The sequence below is a fragment of the Phyllostomus discolor genome, chromosome 1, assembly GCF_004126475.2.
Source record: "Phyllostomus discolor isolate MPI-MPIP mPhyDis1 chromosome 1, mPhyDis1.pri.v3, whole genome shotgun sequence".
Classification (NCBI taxonomy): Eukaryota; Metazoa; Chordata; class Mammalia; order Chiroptera; family Phyllostomidae; genus Phyllostomus; species Phyllostomus discolor.
The window spans coordinates 87,443,460-87,468,964 of NC_040903.2; the positions used below are offsets into that span (position 1 = coordinate 87,443,460).

Here is a 25,505-nt window from a genome sequence, read left to right on the forward strand (position 1 = left end):
GAGCAATCTGGGATGTAGGTCCTTGTCTTTCATGACTTGGAATACTTCTTTCCAGCCCCTTCTTGCCTATAAGGTCTCTTTTGAGAAATCAGCTGACAGTCTGATGGGAACTCCTTTGTAGGTTACTGTCCCCTTATCTCTTGCTGCTTCTAGGATTCTCTCCTTCGTTTTTACCTTGGCTAATGTAATGATGATGTGCCTTGGTGTGTTTCTTCTTGGGTCCAACTTCTTTGGGGCTCTCTGCGCTCCTTGGATTTCTTGGAAGACTGTTCCCTTTGCCAGTTTGGAGAAGTTCTCCTTTATTATTTGTTCAAATAACTTTTCCACTTGTTGGTCCTCCCCTTCTGGTACCCCTATAATTCGGATGTTGGAACGTTTAAAGGTGTCCTCGATGGTCTTAAGCTTTTCTTCGATTTTTTGAATTCTTATTTCATCATGCTTTTCTGCTTGGTTGATTCTATCTTCCTTCTGGTCCACTGTATTGTTTTGAAACTCAGATTCCTTCCTTTCACTATTGGCTCTCCTCCGTGTATCTTCCTGCATCCCTTTTATGGTAATCTGCATTTTTTCATGTAATTTGGATCCAAAATCCACCAGTTCCGTGAGCTTCCTGATCACCAGTGTTTTGAACTGTGCATCTGATAGATTGGCTATTTCTTGGTCACTCAAAAGGATGAGTCCTGGGGGACTGATCTGTTCTGCTGGAAACATGTCTTATGTCTTTCCCTGTCTCTCCTATTATTTTATTTATTTATTTATTATTTCTCCGGTCTGGTTGCTCTTGTTATGGTGGGGGGCGGAGCCTTAAGTGTTCACCGGCCCCAGTCGCTAGATTGTGACGTTATATGTTGGGGCAGGGGCGGGAGTGGGGACAGGAGGGATCAATGGTGACAGTTCATTTCTCCTGGAGTCAGACACTTCCCTGGGCTTCTGGGCCATGAGCTCTGCCCTGGTGCACAATCGCTGCCCCACTGATTCCCCCAGCCACTGCTTGCATACTCAGGGATCACCGCTGCACTGCTGCGCTCTTGCGCCCCGGATTGCTGTCACGCCGATTTTGCGCCAAATTTCCCCCGACCTACGCGCGCCTGCGCCCCGCGCCTGCTTGGCTCGTCGTCCCCTACCAGTCTGGATGTACGGGTCTACTTCAACTTCTTGGCTGTCCGACTTCCATTTAGATAAATCCTCTGACAGTCCTGATATTATGACTGCAAATCATTGTTGTAAATTATTGTTGTTCTGTTCTTGGTTGTGCGAGGAGGTACGGTACGTCCACCTATTCCTCCATCTTGCCGGAAGTCCCAGTATGTAATTTTTTAACATAACAATATCACACTCAAGCACATCATATGAAATTTTAGGTAAATCGTTCAAATTAAAACTATAAATTATTACACCCATATTACCCCCTACCAAGTACATTCAGGCAAGCCTGTATATATAATTTGGAAAAACTGCACATTAAGTATGGTTAATGTACATTACTAACATTTGGTATAAATAAATGCCTAAAGAATAACTTTTTCTTTTTAAGGTGATTGGTCTGTGCAGTGCTGGGAATTATAAGACATAGTTTATGAGCAAGGATTAAACTTTTTTATTTTTAGGTTTTTTGAGGGGTGTGGAATATATTTTTTCAAAGTCTCTTTGTAACTTTGATTAAAACTCTGATATTTTGAGATGTAGCCATCAATTATATCTTTATCAAATGCTAATAGTGCATTACATCATGGGCCTAGAAGCCAAAATTATTGCCTTTTTTTTCTGTAAAAGGACACTATTACTGTGTGTGGGTTTTGGGGGGCTTTTTTTTTTTTTTTACTTTGACCTGATCATAATTTATTTAAAGGAATAGGAGAAATATTCCACAAGTTATGCCTGGCTTAAAAAAAAAGGATTTATTTTAGGGAAAAAGAGAATTACTTTTTAGTTTGTGTCTTCAACTATATCAAAATTAAACATTTCAGTATTTTGACCCAGTGATTCAGCTGCTGGGAATATACCCTAAGAATCCTGAAACACCAATTCAAAAGAACCTATGCACCCCAATGTTCATAGCAGCATCATTCACAATAGCCAAGTGCTGGAAACAGCCTAAGTGCCCATCAGTAAATGAGTGGATCAAAAAAACTGTGGTACATTTACACAATGGACTACTATGCAGCAGAAAGAAAGAAGGAGCTCCTACCCTTTGTGACAGCATGGCTGGAACTGGAGAGCATTATGCTAAGTGAAATAAGCCAGGTGGTGAAGGACAGATACCATTTGATTTCACCAATAAGAAGAATCTACTGAACAAAATCAACTAACATACAAAATAGAACCACAGGCATGGAAACATGGAACAGACTGACAGTGACCAGAGGGGAGGGGGCAGGGGATAAGGGTGGAAAGAAGGGGAAGGGACTAGAAAAGTATTGTATGAATGATCCATGGACATGGACAACAGTGTGGGAATTGACTGTGGGAGCTGGGGGTGGGATAGGCGAAGGAAGGCAAAGGGGAAAAATTGGGACAACTGTAATAGAATAACAATAAAAATGATTTAAAAATAAAAAAGAAATTAAAAATTAAACATTTCAAATACATGTAATCACAGAGAAGCAGATGAGCAAGTGCTAAAGCATTTACCATCTTAATAGTGATGTTTTATTCCTGTTAAGGAATTTATAGTTTTAATAGAATGTTGATTTCAGTCTAGAGTGTTACTTAGTTTTGATAATTTATTTGCTTAAATAGATAAATGTCATTTGAACATACGCATAACTAATGTTTTAAAACGGAATAGTATTTTATTAGAGAAGACTATTAGAAATATCAAATTGTAATTTTCCAAGTTTGAATAAGGGAGGGTATAGGTACAAATCCTGGTTTTGTGAGTTGACTTTGCACAAGGCTGGTGTTTCACCAACAATATGTATGATGGCAGAAACATCTGTGAAATTATTCCAGTGTGTAGAGTACTTTCAGGTTTGTCATAAATATGTAGAAAAGTAGTTTTACTCCTAATTTCCCAATTTGTACCTCTTATTCTTTACTCAAAAGGTTTCATCTAAAGAGGACTGGTCTTATAAAAGCCGATTTTCACTTCATCGACAGCATCATGAAAATGGTAACAATGAAATGCTTCTTCAGGCTGGACTTCATTTCAAACTCCCTCAAAGCACAGACCCATTACGTGCATTCAAAGATACCATTTACCTTACTCAGGTAAGGCATTTTCATTCTGAAGTTCCAAAGGTTCCTGCAGCTAACATAAGAGATCATATAAGTTTTATAAATCTTATGTGGTGAAAACTATTTTTTATTTTACTAATTAAGGAATTTATCTTCTTCAAAAGAAATCTGTGTTAACACGTAAGACCTAAAATAGTTAATTTTTGGCATTTGTCTTACAAGAATAGCTTAGAAAGTTGTACAAAAAATTATGCATTAAAATGTTCCCCAGATCAAGATTACTATAATCTTCCAGTGACTAAGACTGTAGCAATTCCTAAGGATAAAGTGGAACAATGGAACATAATAGAGTCCCCAAACAGACTCATCCACGATGTGGTCACCTGACTTACAGACGATGCCACTGAAATTTCATGGGAAGGGACAGTCTTATCAATGAACAGTGCTGCATCAAGTGGGTATCTGTGACTCCACATACAAAAGTTAATTTGATCAGTGACTAAAGATTCAACTGTGAAGGATAATGCAATAAAGTTTCTAGGAGAAAACATAGGAGAATACTTCATTAGCTTGGCACAGGGAAAGATTTCTTAACAGGGCATAAAAACTCTAACTATGGAAGAAAATAATGATAAATAGGACTTCATTAATATTATGGACTTTTGTATATCAATGGCACCATTAAGAGAGAGAAAAGGCAAGCCACAGATTGGGAAACAATATCTGTAATACATGTATCTGATAAAAGATTTATACACAGAATAAAGAACTTCCATAAAGCAATAAGAATAGACAGATAACCTATTAAAAATGGACAAAAACCTGGAACAGGCACTTCACCGAAAAAGATATCCAAATGGTCTGTAAGTATATGAAAATGTGCTCAATTTAATTTTTAATCAATGAAATGCAAATCAAAGCCATGCCAGGGTAACTCCACACAATGTAATTTTAGCACAATGGTTAAAATTAAAAAGATTGACATTACCAACTGTTGGTGAGGAGGTAGGACAGCTGAAACTTTTCAATAATGTTAGTAGGAGTAGAAATTAGTTTAACTACTTAGAGAAATTTTATGACAGTTTCTACCCAAGCTGAACACTTGTTTACTCTTTGAATCAGCATTTCTACTCCTAGCTGTGTACCCAAGAAAAATGAGTGTATGTATCTGTCAACAGACATCTAAAATAATACTCATAGCAGCTTTATTCATAATAGCTCTAAATCAGAAACAACCTAGATATTCTTTAACTTAAGACTTCAAATTATAGTGCTGTTTATACAATGAATACTCACAGCAATAAAAAACATTGCATTACTAGCAGTAACGTGGATGAATCTCACAGGCATTAAGGTGAGCAAAAGAAACACCGAAGTTTCAATACAGACAAAATGAATCAAGATGGTAGAGAGCGAATTAGTGGTAAGCCTTCCTGTGGAGGGGGATGGTGAGCTGCACACAGGAGCAGATACAAGGAAACTTTATGGAGTGCTAAAAAAGTTTTGTATCTTGATCTGGGTGTTGGTTACATGGGTGTAAATGTATGTTAAAAGTCCCTGAGTAGTATACTTAAGATCTGTGAGTGCCACATTTTGCACCTTACTGGGCTATTTTTAAAACAGCTCTATTGAGATATAATTGACATACCATGAAATTCACTTATTTTAAGTGTCCAATTGAATGATTTTTACTATATTTATCAGGTCTTACAACTGTCACCATAATCCAATTTTAGAACACTTCTTACATCCCGGAAAGATTTCTTGTGCCCACTCACTCTCCTCTTTCTTACCTTTAGCCCTAGGCAAACATTAATCTGCTTTCTGTCTCTATAGATTTTACTTTTCTCAATATTTCTTATAAATGGAATCATGTAATATGTGATCATTTGCATTGGGCTTTTTTAAAAGTGAGTATAATGTTTTTGAAGTTTTTCTATGATTTAGCGTGTATCTATACTTCATTCCTCTTTCTTGCTAAATGGTATAATCTTGTATGATATACCATTTTTTATGTACTTACCAGTTGAGCCACATTTGGATTATTATGAATTTTTGATCGTTATGATAATACTATGAATACTTACATATAAATCTTTGTGCACTTATTTTAATTTCTCTAGGGTAAAAATATATGAGTGAAATTGCTGAGCTATGTGAGAAATTTATGTTTAATTTTAAGAGAAACTACCAAACTGAATTCTGGATAATAATTTCATTTGAATGTTTCCACTTTACTTTTTTGTTTGCCTATTTTATTTCATAAAACTGTGAACTACATAAGACTATATTAAAGCCACTGCTTAATTATCCGATGTCTTTGCCATTCTTGTTTCAAGTTCTGAGAGAGAAATAGCCTAATCGCAGCCACATGAGTTGATCTGAAATAGATCACAGGTTTTGTCAAACATGATTACATTTAAATTTTTGCATATTAGTACCTAAAAATTTGCCAAACTTGAGTTTGTAAACTAAACTCATGCTTACTACCCTCATCAGTTTTCTACTATATGAAAATGCAAAGTCCCAAATGGAAACTGAAACAGAAAACTGTAAGCCAAAAAAAAAATACCCTTTGTTAGAAAGCAAAGAAAAAATGTGGTTAAGAGAATTTCAAAGTTTCAATCATAATCTTATCAGTTAGGGAAGTTTTGCCAATGTGATATTTAATTTCTGAAATTACTTCATAAAACACAAGTTTAAAGATAATGTTGGTATCTGTCCCTTTTACAGTGTTACACTTCATTTTTATTAATTTTCTATAACCAATATTTTATAAAAGTGTCTCAGTTTTGATGTATGAAACAGGAAGATCTTTATTAGTGTGTGTGTGTGTGTGTGTGTGTGTGTGTGTGCGCATGCACATGTGGTGTGGACCTTTTCAGCTGTTGTTTTTCATGCTGGCTTTCCTCCTCCCAGCTGTTCGTTTTATGACTGTTACTTTCTTCTATTTTCTCAAGACCCTATTCGGAGAACTGACAAAAATAATTCTCTCTGAACTCATTGGCATTTGAGGTAGTTAGGAACTGTGCGGACAAGTAGACTTACAGTTGCTGGGTTTTGTTGGTGATGGTATTGTTTGGCAATTTATCACTGATGTCCTGTCAGGCATTGGCTCACAGCTGGACCTGTCTTTGTGGGTTCTACCTTGGGACTTTCCGATACACTGCATGGCATCTGAGATGAAAGAAATCAGAATTAGGATTATTTTGGTTTTTAGTGTTGGATTTTCTTGACTGAAAGAGAAACAGGAAATGTTGGGGTAAAAAGCTTTTTGCCCCTTGCTACTTTGATTTCAGATAATCTTTAATCTATGTAAAACTTTTCTTTGGTCCATTTTCTCTGCTTCCATTCCCTCTGCTGTTCTTTTGCTCATGGTCTGCCATATTGTTCAGAAGCACAAGGTACTTGCCTAAGTGCCACTTGTCAAGACATTGTATTAGGCATTCTTTTTCACAACTATCAGAAAAATCTTACCTGAGAAGGCTGTGCAGTAAGTTTCTTCAGATTGAGATCCTTCCTTATCTTCTCTTTAAGTTATCCCTGAAGGCTCTTATCTCTTTAATTCTTCTAGTATTCCAAAATGATCTTGCTTCCACCTTTCATTCTTCTCCCATGTCTCGTTGTGTTGTATCCCACCGAGCCTTCACACCAGACACACCCTCTTAAGGTGTGTCACACATACCTTTCTGCCTGGCTGAAGACTGACTGGCTGCCCTGACACATGTCAACTAACTGCTAAGTGACTTACTCTGCCAGAATGGCCTCTTACTAGGTACTGAGAGAGGAAGCTGGGCCATGACAGTCCCTGCAAACCCCTTTGCTTGTAGCCCCTCTAGTGCTCTCATTTATTCCTCCTATATTTATTGAGCATATAATGGGGGCTAGATGCTTGGGGGCATGCTTGAGAGAGTCATATTCTTTAGAGATCCATTTTGTTGTAAGTCTTGATCACACGAAGTTAGAAGAAAAGGGAGGGTCTAGGTACTGATGACAACAGTTACCCTTGAATAGCACTGTGATGTGATGGAACATCCAGGCCATGCTGAGCTTTTAAGATGGGGATAGGGTACGGAAAGGAGGGGAATGAAGGTGAGATTACTAACAGAATCTATTACATACTAGTACATTGTATTTATGTGCATCATGTGCTTTTACAGTCAGGCAGACAATCAGCATTCTTTGGGTGTGTACTAAATGCCTAGCCCTGGGCCACGAGGTGCTGTGCATACCTTCTCTTGAATTCTAACAATATCTCCAGACATCTGTGTTACTATTTCCGTTTTATATGTGAGGAAACAGAGGCTCAGAAAGGCTAAGCATTTTGCCCAAGTTATCAGGGCAATAAATGGAGCAGGTATGCACTTTTTAAACTATAATATTATATCCTATCACAATTGTGATAGGGGAATTCTATAGCTACTGAGGTATTTAGTTGAATTATAATATCTATTTTCAGCACTGAAGTAAAACAGACATCAGAAATTTGGCACATTAAAAAAGGCCTTATTGGAATAATAAAGAAAATCAACAAAACCAAAAGTTAGTTATTTGAAAAGATCAGCAAAATTGAAAAACCTGTAGCTAGACAGGCCAAGAAAAAAAAGAGAGAAGGCTCGGGTTACTAAATCAGGAAAGAAAAAGGAACCATTACTATTGGCCTTATAGAAATAAAAAGGCAATAAGGGAATACTGTAACTAATTGTATGACAATAAGTCATATAACCTACATGAAATAGACAAATTTCTAGAGAAACAAACTATGAAGACTGACTCAAGAAGACATAGAAGATCTGAGTAAATCTATAACAACTGAAGAGATTGAGCCAGTACTAAAAGAAAACTTCCCTTTACAAAGATGGCTTTACTAGTGAATTCTAAAAAAAAAACATAAGAATTAACATCCATCCCTCACAAACTCTTCCAAAAAATAGAAGAGGAGAAACCACTTCCCAACTGATTTTTTAAGCCATTATTATCCAGATATCAAAACTAGACAAAGACATATCAAGAAAAGAAAACTATAAGTCAATGTCACTTATGAATATAGACAGGAAAAAACCTTCAACAATATACTAACCATCCAAATCTAGAAGCATATAAAAAATTTGTACACCATAATCAACTGGGATTTATCCCAGGAATGTAACATTGGTTCAACATATGAAAGTCAAACACCATGTTAGTAGAATAAAGAAAAAATAACCATATGAAGAAAAAGCATTAAACAACATTTAATACACTTTTATGTTTAAAAAAAATTCAACAAACTAGGAATAAAGGGAGCTTCCTCAACCTGCAAAAGAGCATCCATGAAGAACCTATAGCTAATATCATATTTAATGGTGAAGATAGAAAGCTTTCTCTCTAAGATCAGGAACAAGATAAGGATGCCTACTCTTGCCACTTCTGTTCAACATTGCTCTTGAGATTCTAGCCAGGACAATTAGGCAAGAAAATGAAATAAAAGGCATCCATATTGGAAAGGAAGAAGTAAAACTATCTCTCTGCAAATGACATGACCTTATATACAAAAAGCAATGAAAAAAACCCAGCCTAGAAACCTGCCAGAGCTAATAAATTAATTCAGCAACTTTGTGGGATATAAGATCAATATACAAATATCAGTTATATTTTAAGCAATGACCAATTTGAAAATGAAATTTAGTAAACAATACCATTTATAATAGTATCCAAAAGAATAGAAATACTTTGGAATATATTCAATCAAAAAGATGCAAGACTTGCACAATGAAAACTGGAAAACTACAGAAATAAAAGAAAAAAGAAACAAAAGTAAACAGTGGGTAAAATAGACATTGAAATTAAAAACTTTTGTGTATCAAAGGACACTATCACAAAAGTGAAAACATAATTCACGGAATGGGAGAAACTTTTTGTCAAGTATTTAAAAAGAATGTAATGTCCAAAATATATGTAAAAACTCTTACAACTCAATAATAATAAAAAAGACAACTCAATTCAGAATGGATAAAGGATTTTAATAGCTATTTCTCCGAAGAAATTGACCATTAAGTACATGAAAAAATGCTCAATGTCATTAGTAACTAAGACAATGCAGATCAAAACCACAGTGAGATACCTAGATAGTGGGATATCTAGAATATAGAAGTTAAAAAAATTAAAAACAATACATATAGAAAGATTTATTTCTTTTTAAGATTTTTATTTATTTATTTTGAGAGAGAGGGGAAGGGACGGAGGAAGAGAGTGAGAGAAACATCAATGTGTGGTTGCCCCTCACATTCCCCCCTACTGGAAACCTGACCTGAAACCCAGGCATGTACCCTGACTGGGAATCAAACTGGTGACCCCTTGGTTTGCAGGCCAGCACTCAATCCATGGAGCCACTCCAGCCAGGGCAGGAGAGAGATTTACTATTGGAATTGGCTCACATGGCTATGGAGGCTAAGAAGTCATACAGTCTGTTAATCTGTAATATGGAAAAACCAGGAAAGCCAGTGGTGTAATTCAGTTTGAGCCTGAAGGCCTGAGAACCGAGAGGCCACTGGTATAAGCCCTGGAGTTTGGAGGACTGAGAACCAGGAGCTCCAACATCCAAGGGCAGGAGAAGATGGACATCCTAATTCAAGAAGGAAGAGAGCATTTGCCTTTCCTCTGTCTTTATGTTCTATTTAGGCCCTCAGCTGATTGGATGATGTTCACTCACATCAGTGAGGATGGATCTTCTTTACCAATCTACCAAATCACCAGAAACATCCTCACAGACACATCCAGAAATGTTTTACTAGCTATTCAGGCATTCTTTAGTTCAGTCAAGTTGACAGAAAGTTTAACATCACTGTAAGGATGTGGAAAAATTGGAACCCTCATATTTTGCTGGTGGGAATATAAAATAGTACAACTGCTGTGGAAGAGTTTTTCAAAGGGTTAAATACAGAATTATCATAGGACTCAGAAGCTCTACTCTTAGGTATATATTCAAGAGAATGGAAAACATATGTTGACACAAAAATGTGTGCACAAGTGTTCATAGCATTTTTCATAATAGCCAAAAATTTTAAACAGTCCAAACACATATCAACTAATGAATGGATAAACAAATGTGGTATATCCACACAATGAAACATTATTCAGCAGTAAAAAGGAATAAAATACTGATACATGCTGCACCGTGGATGAACCTTGAAAACATTATGTTAAGTGGAGGAAGCCAGTCACGAAAGGCCACATATTGCAGCCTTCCAGTCATATGAAGTAGACAAATCCATAGAAACAGGAAAAGTAGACTTAGTGGTTGCCAGAGGCAGAGGAGAGGCAAGAATGAGGAGTGACTGTTAACCAGTATGGTGTTTCTTTTTGGCGTCATGAAAATATGCTGGAATTAGTAATGCACGACCTGTAACTATACTAAGGCCAAGACATGGAAACACAGAAGTGTCCCTTGATAGATGATTGGATAAAGATGTGGTGTACCTATAGCGTGGAATTCTGCTCAGCCATAAGAAAAGATGAAATACTGCCATTTGCAACAACATGGGTAGATCTTGAGAATATCATGCTGAGTGAAATTAGTCAGAAAAAATAAAAAACCGATAATTTCACTCATATGTGGGGTATTAACTGAAAGCAACAAATGAACAAACAAGACAAGCAAACAGAGACTCGCAGACATAGACAACAGTGTGTTGGTTCCCAGAGGGAAAGGAGGGTGGGGGTAGTGAAGGGTAAATGGGTCAAATATACGGTGATGGAAGGAGATTTGACTTCGGGTGGTGGGCACACATGCAATATACAGATGGATGTGTCATACAACCATAAAGTTGAAACCTACAAAGTCTGTCCAGAAGGTATCCAGCCATGTAATATGAAAAAGTCACATTTATTGAAAAAGATATAGGACACAAGAAACATTGTCCCTAGGACAATGATGCCTCAGCTCCCTTCAAAGTAGGCACCTTGGGACCTCACACAGTTCTCCCAGCTGCCATCAGTTTCCTCATCATATTCTCTGGAATCTCATTGAGGGTCTGAAACCTCTTCCCTTTCAAAGCTGATTTTGGTTTTGGGAAAAGCCAGTAGTCACAGGGTGCCAAATTTGTGCTGTAGCAGGGCTGAGTCGCCTGGGTGATTTGATGTTTTGCCCAAAAACCACTTGAGACATGATGCATGAGCGGGTACATTGTTGTGATGAAGCTGCCAATCACCAGTTGCTCATAGCTGCAACCTTCTGAATCATCTGAATAGTTTTCCGTGGAGGCAGATTCAAGCTTAATGCAAAATTTGATGCAGATTCATTGCTTTATTTGCTCAGTCATTTTGAATGCAATGACCACACAGTACAATGCTCACTCAGTGGTGTCTACCGCACCTACTGACCAGTAGAGTGAAGTCATCATTGCTTACACATTTGCATTCCAGTCCACTCACACTGACAATCAGGTTACATTGATGTCACTCAAACCATTCTTGTTATAGTAACAATGGCTGGATTTTTTCTGGACAGACCTTGTCTATAATTTTATTAACTAATGTCACCCCAATAAATTTAATAAGAAAATACAATGAATTAGAAACTTAAATTGTGAATTGTATGGTGTGAATTATATCTCAGTTTAGAAAATGGCTTTATTGGAAGATTCTTATTGTCAAGATAACTTTAAGTAAATAGAGGATATAAATCACATCTGTCAGGAAAACTTAGCCACATGGCTACTCCTAGTTCCAAGGGTAGGGGGTGTGATTCTGGATCACTTAGTCCAGCGACAGCTCTGTCACTCACGAGGAAGGGAGGATCGGTTATTGTAGACAGCTAGCAACCCCCATCACGTGCAGAGCTGGAATTGGAACCTTAGGTCTCGGTGCCCTGCTCCAATTCCTTTTTACCACACCATCTGTTTCTCTAAGGAGACTGCTTTCCTAAGTGTAATCAGGCAAGCTGCTGAATGTAGTCATATTTTTGAAACGAAAATAACATTTGTCTGCTAACAGTGGGACTGAGTAACCTTGGAAATGCCTAAGCATGTATCTTTTTAATATGTAAATATTGCTCTCTTTAAGGAAGTGTGCATTAGTGAATAAATACAGGTACAATTTTTAAAGGGAAAGAGGCAGTTTCAGAGACAATCCAGAGATCTGGGACTGTACAACTTCTCTTTGAGAAGAGTAGTGGACAGCGGCCTTCTGCATTTTTATGAACAAACGTGCCATTCATTAGTCCTGACAGGCACCCACTGGCCTGGGGAAATGCAGATCTATGTTATCGGCATGGCACCATCTTCTGCCGAGTATACCACACCATGTAGAGCCCGGAGCGCTCAAAACTCTTGGTTTCCCCTTCACACTAAATTAAGGTATGAGAGGCTACTGGTTAGAGCTCGCCTGGTACCCTTTTCCTTTCATTGCTAGCAAGAGTTAGGAGTTCTGCTTGCATTGAAAAAGACTGTTTAATGACAAAAATAAAGGATTATTAATATTTACCTACTAAATCAGAGAGGGCAAATTACAGCAAGGAGCCTGGGATAGATATACAAAAATAAATAATTATTGCAGTTCTGAACGCTGGACTGTTTAGGGACTGAACCCTCAAATGTTTGTATGCAATAAGCAAGTAATTTCAATGAGCAAGACTCTGATTATTGTGAATGGTGTCAAGATGGAGTGTAGATACCCTGACTCAAGACATTAAACAATGACAACGTCGACAAGAAGAAACATGAGACACCTGCCATGTGGGCCAATCAAAATCTGTGTGGGGCTGAGTTTAGCCTGGAGGCTACCAGTTTATGGCGACCTCTTGTCTGGATCACACTATCTTATATAGCAGTGTGCACCAAGGACTTTAAAATTTGTCATACATTAAGAAAAGTGTCAAGGCAACAAGTGAAGAAATTAATTGGGACATAAAATGTTCTTTTCTCTTGTATTTAAAGAAAAATTAGAAACCATTCAAATGCCTAATAAATGGGGAATGATTATTCAAACTATGATATAACTATTGTACATAACCGTAAAGCACAGAAACATTGAGAATGTGCTAGTGCATGGAAACATACATACATGTATGAAAATTACACGAGAGTAGAATACAAAATTGCAAATGTAAATGAGTTACAACATCTGTTAACAAAGCTTGCAAAAGAATTTGGAGTGATGTAAATAATTTGACGTTCATTAGATTTTTTGTTTTTCCTGAAAAGAAGCTTAAATTCACCATGAAAAAAAAGAAAAAATTCAGGTCACCTCTATGAAGAACATCAGTAAAATATCTGGTTGTCTTTTGGATCAATCTAACCAAGCATGAGTATGACTAATAATTATAGCTTTATCCTGGAAGTGTTCATTTTGACCTGAAAGAGATGACTTGATTTCCTATTCTGTTATACACTGATCTATTGTTCCTACCTGAGAATTCTATTTTTCAGACTTTTCTTATTCACTTTATAAGTATGAATCCAAGGAAAGTGATTCCAAACCCAAACTTCTTGAGTAACACTCCTCCTTTTATGCCATTTACGAGTAGGTGCTGAGTCAAGGCCCTGTGGGTAATGTCAGAATGTTTCAGGTTCTTTGGCTTCTTCCATATATTAGGAATGGCCCAGACTTTGGACACTTTGGGTCCTGGGATTTCCAGAAAGTGGCCTCCACCCAAAGTGGAGTGTCCACGGTGGTTGCCATTTGATGCCTGTGCTCAACCCGTGCTGGCTGAGCCTGCAGCTCCTGAAATGTCTGGGGTGACCAGAATCCCTGTCGCTGTGTTGTTACTCACTGGTATGATGAGGACCTCCTCAGTCTTTCTGTAGTGATCTCTTCTCACACGACCCATAAAGCACTGCTGATTTTGCAGGAGTCTCAGGATGACAACAGGAATTTCTCGTGCTGGGCCTCACGTGCATGTGCGACAGGGGCAGGGACTTGATGTCCATAGTCCAGTTAGCTTGGTGGGTGAAGGATTCTTTGGGGGCTCAGGGTGATTTAAATGAGTTAAGATTTATCAGCTCTTTGAGCAGGAAGGTTACTTTCTGTGCCAATCGAGGTAAAACTCTCTAGTGGGCATGGATGGATGATGGTTGTTGCTGCCTCCGTATCACTTTCTACTGAGAGTTTACTCCTTGGCAGATCATTGTCACTGAGCTTTCTAGAAGTTGCTCCATAACACTGATTTTGTACAATAACTCAACATATCCGTGAATACTTACTCAAGGGACTTAATTCCTCTGTGCCTAGAAATTGAGGCTTAGAAGTAGATCAGTCCCTTTCTTCAGTTCAGACAAGACTGCTATTTTCACAAGGAACTTGACTAGAGATCTGAGTTTAATTGCAGATTAGCTTGACAGACATAGATCAGCATTCTCAGGTCTGGTTTTCTATTGCATTTCCTCTGACTTAGTGTTGTGCTAATGTATTCAGACTGATCTTTTTAAAAAGATTTTATTTACTTATTTTTAGAAAGAGGGGAAGGGAGGGAGAAAGGTTGAGAAACATCAATGTACGAGCAACATTGATCAGTTGCCTCTCTCACGCCCTCAACCAGGGACCTGGCCTGCAACCCAGACATGTGCCCTGTGACCTTTCACTTTGTGGACCGACACTGAAACCTACTGAGCCATGCCAGTCAGGGCCAGACTGCATCTTAGTGGTCATTTTGAGTTGGCCCCAATGCTGCTCCATGTGTGAGATTCTTTTGTTTTTCCTTTTTTATTGAATTTATTGGGGTGACACTGGTTAACAAAATTACACAGGTTTTAGGTGTACAATTGCACTTCATCTGGGCACTGTATTGTGTGTTCACCGCCCCAAGTCAAGTCCCCTTCCATCACTGCTATCTCCCTTACACGCCTCCATCTCCCCCGGCTATCACCACACTGTTGTCCGTGTCCATGAGCTTTTCCTGTTTTTTTTTTTTTTTCCTCAATCCCTCCACCTCTCCCACCCAGGCCCCTAACCACCCCCGCATTCTTACTTTCCTTAGAGCATATCTGCCTGTGGTCCTTCCTGTGGTCCCACTGGTTTGGTTCCTGAATGAGAAGAGCGTTTTTTTACTTGCTCACAACTAACATCATCTCTTGCTTGGAAGACTTTCATATCTGTCTAAATGGTCTCCCTAAACCCATTCCAGCCCCCTGCAATCCATTCTCCTTTCAGTAGCCAGAGTTGTCTTTTACAAGTACAAATCTGGTCACTTCACCCTTTAGTTGAAAAGTTTTCGTGACTTCCAGTCACCTTTAGGCCACACAGAAACACCTGGGTCTGGGCCTTCACCTCACTAGTGCCTCTCCCATGGCTGCCAGCCCTCTGTGTCCCCCCCACCTTGGCCTTCTTGCCATGCTCCCCCTGTGCATTCTCTTCTCACCCCGTGTGCTTTCTGCTGCAAGGTCCTGCCACTCTCTTTTCCCCTTTCCTCTTCTTCGAGGACAGTCGTCACCTGTCAGCTACACCCACTTATGCTAACATGCAAGCTCCTAACATTGCACACCTCTCCTTAGTTCTTATTGCTGCGTACAGTTTACATTTATTTGTGTGATTGGTGGATTAAGACCAGTCTTCTACATAGGCCAGTAAGCTCCACAAGGGTGGCCAATATCTTTTTGGTTGGGAGAGGGGCTTACCATTGCTAGCTTGTAACATATACTGTAGGCGCTTATTAAATATTTGTTGAATGACTATGATTTCTTCTTGCTTCACCCTACTGGAAATTTATGGTTCTGCCTCATGTAAGTTGTAACTTCATCAGTAACTTCTTCATAGCCAGCCTACCTCGATGTACCTTTATCTGAGCTTTTCCAGCTTTATAGGAAGGCATCTGGGCTCTGTCTTCTAGTGGCCATACATATATCCTTCTTTTCCTTCCTCTGTGAAAATCCAGGCCCTCCTCTGAGGCCGTTCTTTTCTCTGACTGAGGAATCCTTGCAGCTCTGGTTGTCTCTCCAGCTCCTCCTGGGTGACCTCCCCTAACGAGCTCTCATTCAGCAGCTTTTCCTCACCACAACTCCAAGCCAAGAGTGTGTCGACCTGCAGTGTCAGTATTAACAGCAATACAAGAGACTGATTTTTCAATGATAATGACAATAATTAAGGGTCCTGCATGAAGTCATTTATTGCCTTTTGAACAAGAACTTGTCTCATTGCTGTGATATGCCATCCATTCTGCCATAATGAAGGAATTGCATTTACAAGTAATTTTATGTTCACAGAAGTCAAGATATAAAAACAATTGCTTGACTAGAAGAAAAAGGGGTTAAAGATTGGGCAGCATCGGACTCATAATAAAGTTATTTTTCCTACTGAATCCTTTTCCGGTAAAGCTTTTTTTTAATAGCTCTGAAAATGTTAGTAAAGCCCATTGTTGCAAAAAGTTAGTGTTTCCCTATGTATAGCATTTGTTCCAGAATAAGTTTTTGTTTCCTGTCATTGTCTTCACCAGGGGTGTCAAACTCATTTTCACTGGGGGCCATGTCAGCCTCGCAGTTGCCTTCGAAGGACCAAAATAATTTTAGGACTGTATAAATGTAACTGCTCCTTAACTGTTAAGGAGTTGAAATTACATTCGGCCCTTCGAAAGCAACTGTGAGGCTGATGTGGTGCCTGGTGAAAATGAGTTTGAGTTTGACATCCCCGGACACTGTCATGAGTAAAGAGCCTTCCCACTGCCCTGTTCCCCTGATTACCCAGCTGTTATAATAAGCAAATACCAAGCCCCCCAAACAAACCAGCTCGTATACATAACAGCTTCTTTCATGCCAAGGGGATCATTCCAGATCTAGTATAATAATGGTATATATAAGCTCATCAAATTCCCTGATTTATCCAATCTGCTTTAAAAAAACAAACAACTCAAGCCTGTAATTTTCTCACTCTGGACAGCCCCCATCAAACAATACCACCTGTGTTTTAATGTTTCCCCCCCAATCAGGTGATGCAGGCCCAGTGTGTCAAAACAGAAACTGAATTCTACCGCCGCAGTCGCAGCGAGATAGTGGCCGGAGAAGGGCACACCATGGGGGCACTGTATTGGCAGCTGAATGACATCTGGCAGGCTCCTTCCTGGGCCTCTCTAGGTAAGTGTTTCAGCATTCTGTGTGTGTGTGGGAGAGAAAGCAATACCTGTGGGGAGATGCACTGAGGAGACACAGAGGCCAAGGTGAGGCCGTCTTCCAGTAGCTGGGCCCCCCACCCCCACCCCCACAGTCTTTCCGGAGCCTTGGAGGCAGCCTCGGTGAGAGTTCTGTGCTGTGCATTCACAAAAGCAGGCAAAGGAAGGGGATAGGCTCATGCAAGGAGACATCAGCCACATGACTAAGCATAATTGCTTAGACTTTAATTTATTTCAGAGGACTTCTCAGGGCCAGAGGAACATTTACTTAAGCATCCCTTCTTTTGTTTAGGAGAATTCAACCACGTGGGAGGTTGGCCCTGCTGAGTGATACAACATCCCTTTCCCTGACTCCCCTTCAAGTCCATGAGGTCATGTTTACTTTGCCCTGTTTATCTCTTGTGGGGAAGGTAGTAGAGTCAGATATCCTAGTAGGAAGGTTTCTCAAATGAACCAGTTCAGCTAGCAGCGGGTGAGGTGACTTGGCATGGCACTCGCAGCTTAAATTATTCTATTTTGGTGCATTAAAAACTTAGGGAATAATGGTGATCTTTGGCCTTCACCAGAGGTGGTTTGACGCAAAGTTCAGCAAATATAAACAAAAGTTTTGGCTCAAAAGTGAGGCAAAGCCATAAAGTAAAAAGGCCATGTTGCCGGGTGAGGCTCTTAAACATGCTGTGGAAGAAAATCTAAAGTCTGTTCACCACGGGCTTTGATTAGTGCCAGGCCCCCACTTGACGGGAATTGGAGTTTTGACCAAGTCGCTCTGGCCAAACTCTGTATCAACACCAACCAGATAAAAGGATATTAAATGAGAATCACGGGCAGACCATGGGAGAGTAGGTTTCTGAAACACCCAAAACTGGACAAAGACATGTTTGTTGTTCAGGGACACTCAGACGCTGACCCTGATCTTTCTGCTTGTGGACGAGGTTGAGGACTTCTGGGGCTGAGTTTGGTTCAAGAAATGGGAGAGCACAATTTTTGTAAATCTTCCCTTAAATGATTGCATGCAGGTTATTTGAATGAGTTCTTCAGGGAAGGTGGGTAAACCCCAGTATTAGAGTCTGAGGACAAAGCAAAAATTTGTCTGTTTTCTAAACCCTCACAGGACAATGCCTCCATGGAGAGTGTCACTCTCTCCTTGTACCTGTCAGAGAAAACAGGCGTCAGGGAGAAGCCGTGACAGTTACGCTCTGTCTGCTCCTGCTCTGGGCAGCCTTGGAGCCTCTGTTTAATTCTGCCTAATTGGCTCAATATATCCAGTGCTTATGTGTGTGTGTGGGGGGGCAGGTATGTGTCACCTCTTATCATCTGACGGGGTAGTACTTTATTTGTTATTATTTGATTTATTTATTTTTAGAGAGAGTGGAAGGGAGGTAGAAACATTAATTTGAGAGAACAACACTGATCAGTTGCCTCTCATACATGCCTGGACCAGGGACTGAACCTGCAACCCAGGCATGTGCTATGACCAGAAATTGAACTGGTGACCTTCTGCTTTGCAGAATGACACCCAACCACCTGAGCCACACCAGTCAGGGTGTTATGGTGATACTTTAAAGGGATCAATAGCTATATAAAATCTATAGATTCTTACATATTTCTTTTTAAAAACATTAGTCTTGTTTATAGTTATAATTTTGCAATACAAAAGTCCACTGGGCAGATTGCTTGGCTCATAAACTTGAACAGTTACAGAGTAAATGGAAAAACCAGGAATCACATAGTATTTTTAGCTGGTTATGCAGTGTTACGTTGATACCCAGACTCTGTCACTGATTAGTAACTAGGGTGTGTATCCGTGAAACCTTCTGCTCAGTTGCTTCTCCTGAGTGTATTTGTGTGTGGCCTTAATCACTGGAACCATACACTAGAAGCCTCTCCTCTGTAATGGATTTCACACATGAAAGTCTCTACGTTACCTCAAGTCTGAGCCACCTTCCATTTCTGAGAAAAACTTTCTAAATGTAACTTCTAGTTTATTCTTATAAATCTAAGAAGAAAAGGTTCTCCAACCCTCTCCCCTCATTGTTGTTATATTTTTTAAGATTTTATTTATTTTAGAGAGAGGGGAAGGGAGGGAGAAAGAGAGGGAGAGAAACAGCAATGTGTGGTTGCCTCCCATGCTCCCTATACTGGGGATCTGGCCTGCAACCCAGGCATGTGCCCTGACTAGAAATTGAACCGGAGACCCTTTGGTTTGCAGGCCGGCACTCAATCCACTGAGCCACACTAGCCAGAGCCTATCATTATTTTTAAGGGGAAATACTAAGAACTGGGATTGAAATGCTGAGAGTTGAAACTTTGCAAAATCCAAATAAATTAATTCTATCTGAACTTTACAACCACGTTGCTCCATCTCAACAGCTTACACTGTGAATTTTGGAATCTCTTTGTCTCTGTCTCTCTCTCTCTCTCTGTCTCGGAAGTTGTTTGGTGATGTAGTTCTTTGTGGGGAAGGATCTTCTGTCTCTGAAATAGAGGGATGTTGAAACATTTTTTACTTTGTGGGTTTAGCATACTAGACATACCAACAGGGCACAGAATTCTACAGGTTCTTGACAACTTGTAATTGTATTTGAGGAACTGTCATTAATTGTCATTGGTTGGGATGTTCTCCCCCAGCCTAAACTTGCATGTTAGTGGTAGTGGTTGTTTTGTTTCAGAGGATTTGTGCCTGTGGGAAAAGGAGACTTCGAGTTCTAAATCATTCTTGCAAATGAATATTCGTAACAGGTGTTCACTGCCAGTGCTACTGAATTCCTTCCCCTGTGTACATAGTAAAAGGGAGCGCTGGCGCATTGAGCTCCTACAAGCAGAATTGCATGTGAGGAACTAATAGCTAGGAGTCAAGTCTGGGTCACAACGCTGCCTGTGGCATGTTTGCCTTAACTGCTTGAGCCTCCATTTCCTCATTTCGAAAGGGAGATGTTAATGTGCACCTCGCCCAGAGGTAGGGATAGTATGAGGCCATGCCCCAGATGCTCAGAGCCCTCAACAAACATGGGTTCCCGACCTTGCTGTGCCGCCCTTCCACACTCAGCCCCTAGAATCACGACAAATCATACCAGCCAGGCCAGGAGGACAGTGAGTGACTGCTTGATCCTTCCTGCCTCCTAACTTTCCTGACTATTTTTAGAGTACGGAGGAAAGTGGAAAATGCTTCATTACTTTGCTCGGCATTTCTTTGCTCCACTGTTGCCCGTGGGTTTTGAGGATAAAGGAGTGTTTTTCGTCTATGGAGTGTCAGACCTTCACTCAGACTGCAGCGTGACACTCACTGTAAGTTACTGGACTTTCTGTCTGTGACAGAGTTTATATTATTTCTGTAGTTATTTGGTTCTTTTTCTTTTGGGAAAGAGAAGTTAATTTATGTCAAATGTCTGTAACAGAAAGTGGACTGTGCTCGGAGTCAAAATACCTGTCTGTATTCAGGGTAAAACTGCCCTTTATTCAGTGACCTTAAGCTTTAATGTGTTGGCGATTCAGTTTCCTTATCTGTAAAATGACACCAGCCTATCTTCTCAAAGGCTTTCTATGGTAGTGAGTAAGAGAATTAGATGAAAGTGAATTATAAACTGTAAAGTGTCACTGAAATGAAAGGTTATTTGTAATCATAGAAAGCGGGAAATAGCCTAAACTTTATTAAAAAGAAATTGTTAAAAATAACATGTGAGAGTGGAAGTCAGTAAAATTATTCAGAATACGTATGTGGAAAAATAGACTTGGGTTGAAAACAATGCTAGGTAAAAAGAGTAGAAACCCAGGTCTTGGGTGGCTACAGTTGGTAGGACACTGAGCATCGATCACGTTTAGGGAATAATTATAATGCCTCGGTCCCGTGCCTCCATAGATTACTTTATTTAACCTCACAACAGCCTGAGAAGTCAGTGCTGCTGCTCTTCTCCTGTTACAAAGGAAGAAACGGAGACTTTGAGAACCTGAGTAACTTGCTTAGTTACAGGACTAGTACTTGGTGGGGCTGAAGTTAATCCTGGTTTTCATAGTCTCTTAACAGTCCTGCTATTCTGACTTTCCTCAATTGTTATTACTATTATTGTCTAAAAACATAGTAACCCAAGAATGTGTGTTTTTGTCCTGTCTTGTTTCTGCGCAGGTGAGAGTCCACGCGTGGAGTTCCCTGGAGCCTCTGTGCTCTCACAGGACCCGGCATCTCGTGATGAAAGCCGGGGAGGCCATTGTCCTCTATCAGGAGCGGATTTCTGAACTGCTGAGGAGATGTGGAAATTGTACACGGCAAAGCTGCGTGGTTTCCTTTTACCTGTCAGCCGACAGCAAGCTCTGGAGCCCAACCAACTATCACTTCCTGTCGTCACTGAAGGAGGCCGTGGGGCTCCACAAGGCACACATCACTGTGAGCACCGTCGGCTGGGTTCCCCGTGGTCCCTGCTTCTGGGCCGGCCACACTGCATCATGATTTTTGTAAAAATTTTCCTTGGAACTGAGTTTACCCAAGGCCTGGGGAATTTTGGCTCCTTCCCACTGGAAGCAAAGGCCAAATGATTTTTATTTCTAATTCAGCATTTGTTAACATTTTTGGTTTCTGCTACCCCTGCTGTCTCATCATCCCTCCCTCGAGGGGCTTATGCAGTGGGAGAGGAGGCATGGGGGTCCTCAGCATGGATCCCCTGCCGCTAGGTACCAGACCCTGTCCCCGGGGCTTGAGTGTACCAACCCTGAAGTATTATTTTTGAACTGAGACACATTCTAACTCATAGGGAATTTTTTTTTTTTAAAGATTTTATGTATTTATTTTTAGGGAGGGAGGGGGGAGAGAGAGAGAGAGAGAGAGAGAGAGAGAGAGAGAGAGAGAGAGAGAGAGAGAGAGAGAGAGAGAGAGAGAAAGAAAGAGAGAGAGAGAAAAAGAAACATCAATGTGCAGTTGCTGGGGGTTATGGCCGGTAACCCAGGAATGTACCCTGGCTGGGTATTGAACCTGGGACACTTTGGTTCCCAGCCCGCTCTCAATCCACTGAGCTATGCCAGCCAGGTCATAGGCAATTTTTGTGAGTTTATTTGAATCAAACTGAGGACATATGCTGGGGAGCAAGATCTCAAACACTCCGGGGAATACCAGTTTTGCGGCTTCTTTTATGCATTTGAAATTAAGGAGGGAATTTAAGGAAGATCCCAGGAAGGTGGGAGGAATCAATGCAGAGATTGGATTACAGGATAGTTAATAAGATTACGTGCTGTCTTGAAGGCTAATACCCCTTCCAGGGCCATTGCTTCTGGTGTTTCAGAAGTGCGTTAACCTAGATGCACAGCAACAGTGGGCAGGCCTTACTTAGGGCAAAGATAAACCTTTGCCAAAGAACTCATATGCCTGGAGCTTGACTACCCACCATGATCTGCTCGGTTAGGAATTTATGATCAGATCACCCTGTGAAGTTACTTTCCATAGCACCCTCTTTTTTTCTTTTCCTTCTTAATATATTTTATTGATTATGGTATTGCAAGTGTCCCTTTTTTTCCCCCTTTGCCCTCCTCTGCCTGGTACCCCCATTCCTTCCAGCAATCTTCCCCCTTACTTCATGTCCATGGGTCATGCATATAATTTCTCTGGCTTCTCCTTTTCCTCTCCTGTTCTTAACTTCCTCCTGTCTATTTTATAGCTACCAATTTGTGCTTAATCCCTGCACCCTTTCCTTCATTCTCCCTTTTCCCCTCCCAGTTGATAACCCTCCATATGGTCTCTGTATCTATGATTCTGTTCCTGTCTGATTGTTTAGTTTTTTTTTTTTTAGGTTCAGCTGTTGATAGTTGTGGATTTGTTACCATTTTAATGTTCATAGTTTTAATCTTCTTTTTCTTAAATAAGTCCATTTAATATTTCATGTAATAATGGCTTAGTGATGAATTTCTGTAACTTGACCTTATCTGGGAAGCACTTTATCTGCCCTTCCATTCTAAATGATAGCTTTGCTGGATAGAGTAATCTTGGATGTAGGTCCTTGCTATTCATGACTTCACCAAATTAGGGAAGTTTAATGTCATTTTTTCAAATAAGTTTTCAATTTCTGGCTCTTCCTCCTCTCCTTCTGCATCTCTGTGATTTGGATGTTGGTACATTTGGAGATGTCCCAGACGCACCTAATACTTTCCTCATTTTTTTGAATTTTTTTTCTTCTTGCTGTTCTGGTTGAATGTTTATTTCTTACTTATGTTCCAAATCATTCATTGATTTGAATACTGGCTTCATCACCTCCATTGTTGGTTCTCTGTAGATTTTTCTTTATTTCACTTAGTGTAACCTTCATTTCTTCCTGTGTCTTTTTTATTTTGTTGCTATACTCAATGAGTTCTTTGAGTATCCTGATCACCAGTGTTTTGGACTCTGCTTCTTATAGGTTGGTTGTCTCCACTTTGTTTAGTTCTTTTTCTGGAGAGTTTTGATTTGTTCTCTCATTTGGGCCATATTCCAATTTGGTGGCCTCCTTGTGTTTGTTTCTGTGTATTAGGTAGAGCTGCTTTGACTCCCTGTCTTAGTAGCATGGCCTATTGTAGAATAGGCATATGTACATTGTGTGGCGTGGAGCCTTAGGTAATCGCCAGGGCAAGGCAACCTGCTTCACTGCTTTGTGGCTTTGTGTGTGGGGAGGGCTCAGAGAGGGGACAGTGCCACTGTCTGCCTTCTGGAGGTTTGCCTGGCACTTACCCTGTGTGACTGGGGCCCTTCCAGCTGTTGCCCTGATACTGAGTCCCAGAGCGGGTGGGTCTGTGTACATTTCTAAGTACATGCAGGCCCTTTAAGCGGAGTCTCCTGAAAATCCAGCAGTTTCTCCCACTGTTTCAGCCCTCACTAGATTTTATAGCCAGAGGTTATGGGGATTTAGCTTCTGGGTGCTGGAACCCTGGGCTGGGCGGTCTGGTCTGGGGCTTGGATCACTGACTCCCAAGGTGTCCCTCCTGATTTTTATCTGTCACACGTGAATGTGGGACTGTCTGCTCCACCACTACCACCTCTCCATGCCATACCTCATCTCTGTGCCTCTCCGCTCCTCCTACCTGTCCGGATGAATGTGGCTTCTTTAAATCCTTGGTTGTCAGACTTCCATACAGCTCAATTTTCTGACAGTTCTGAGTGTCATTTGTTTTGAGGGCTGGTCATAATTCTTTCTGTGGTTGCATGAGGAGGAGAAGTGTGTTTACCTATGCCTCCATCTTGACTGGAAGTTTGTTATTTTTTTTAAATAATTCAAAAAGCATACCTTTATCTCAAAACCAAAATAGATCATTGGTTTTTATAAAAGGGTATAATTCAGGAACAGCCAGACGGAAGAGGCACATAGGGTAAGATGTGGGAAAAGGGCATGGAGCGTCTATGCTCACTGCACCACTCTCTCAGAACCTCCGTGTGTTCACCAGTCCGGAACAGAACTTTTTTTTAAAAATCCACATTATCATCTGATCACAAGTGAGCAAAGGAGTCTGGAGAACTGAGCAACACGCTAAAGGAGGCATCGGGGCCCAGTAGAAGCGCTCTACTTTTGAGATTTTAAGTAGAGTCTGTTAATCTTTAAAATTCTCACCCTATTCTCTTTAATTTATTGCTTAAATTACCAAATCTCTTTGTGATTGCCAAGAAAAAATGAGAGGATCAAGATGTGTTGTACAAATTGTGCAGCTGGAGAATTTGGAATCTCTTCAGTCAATTGAAAACCTTTCCTTCCTTTTCCTCCTACACATAGTGATTGAAAATATTTTTCTAGAAAGGTTCATTCCCTAGTTTTGGTGAATTTTAAATATATTTTACCCTTTATTTCATTGAGAAGGCTCAAGTGAGAGGATTTTCTACATTTACTTTAGCAATAATCATGTAAAAACTCTTAATCCTTGATTTGAAAACATGTATTTTCTTTTCCAATTAATAATGAATTATTCATGTAAGAAATCTAAGTTATCTGTAACAACTAATACAGAACAGATAGGAAGGAAATGACATATATTTATAGTATAGTTTCTCTCCAGAAACGAAAAAAAAAAAAACCTGAAACAAAACCATGTAGCAGGCTAGATTTAGGATTTTGAAACCATTATTTCCCCTCTTTTCTTGGCTAATCCTTCACTACCTTGGGATAATTTGGGGTGGGAGAGAAGTAGGACTTTTTTATTTTCCCTACCTCTTTTGTATTTCAGGGAGACATACACTTCCTAAAGGAATATAACAACAATAACAACAACAACGATAAAACATTTATTGCAGGCTTAACATAGGCCAGGCACTTGG

The 25,505-nt window shown here is 40.0% G+C and overlaps 1 protein-coding gene across 1 annotated transcript in view; it reads left to right on the plus strand.

Moving 5' to 3' along the window:
* Positions 1-25,505, plus strand: part of MANBA (mannosidase beta) — a 119,353-nt gene that overhangs the window by 89,715 nt on the left and 4,133 nt on the right. The window contains exons 13-16 of the mRNA XM_028507288.2: positions 3,046-3,210; positions 17,072-17,216; positions 20,394-20,536; positions 21,372-21,629. Coding sequence (XP_028363089.1) covers positions 3,046-3,210; positions 17,072-17,216; positions 20,394-20,536; positions 21,372-21,629 — 711 coding nt within the window. The remainder of the gene's footprint in view (positions 1-3,045; positions 3,211-17,071; positions 17,217-20,393; positions 20,537-21,371; positions 21,630-25,505) is intronic.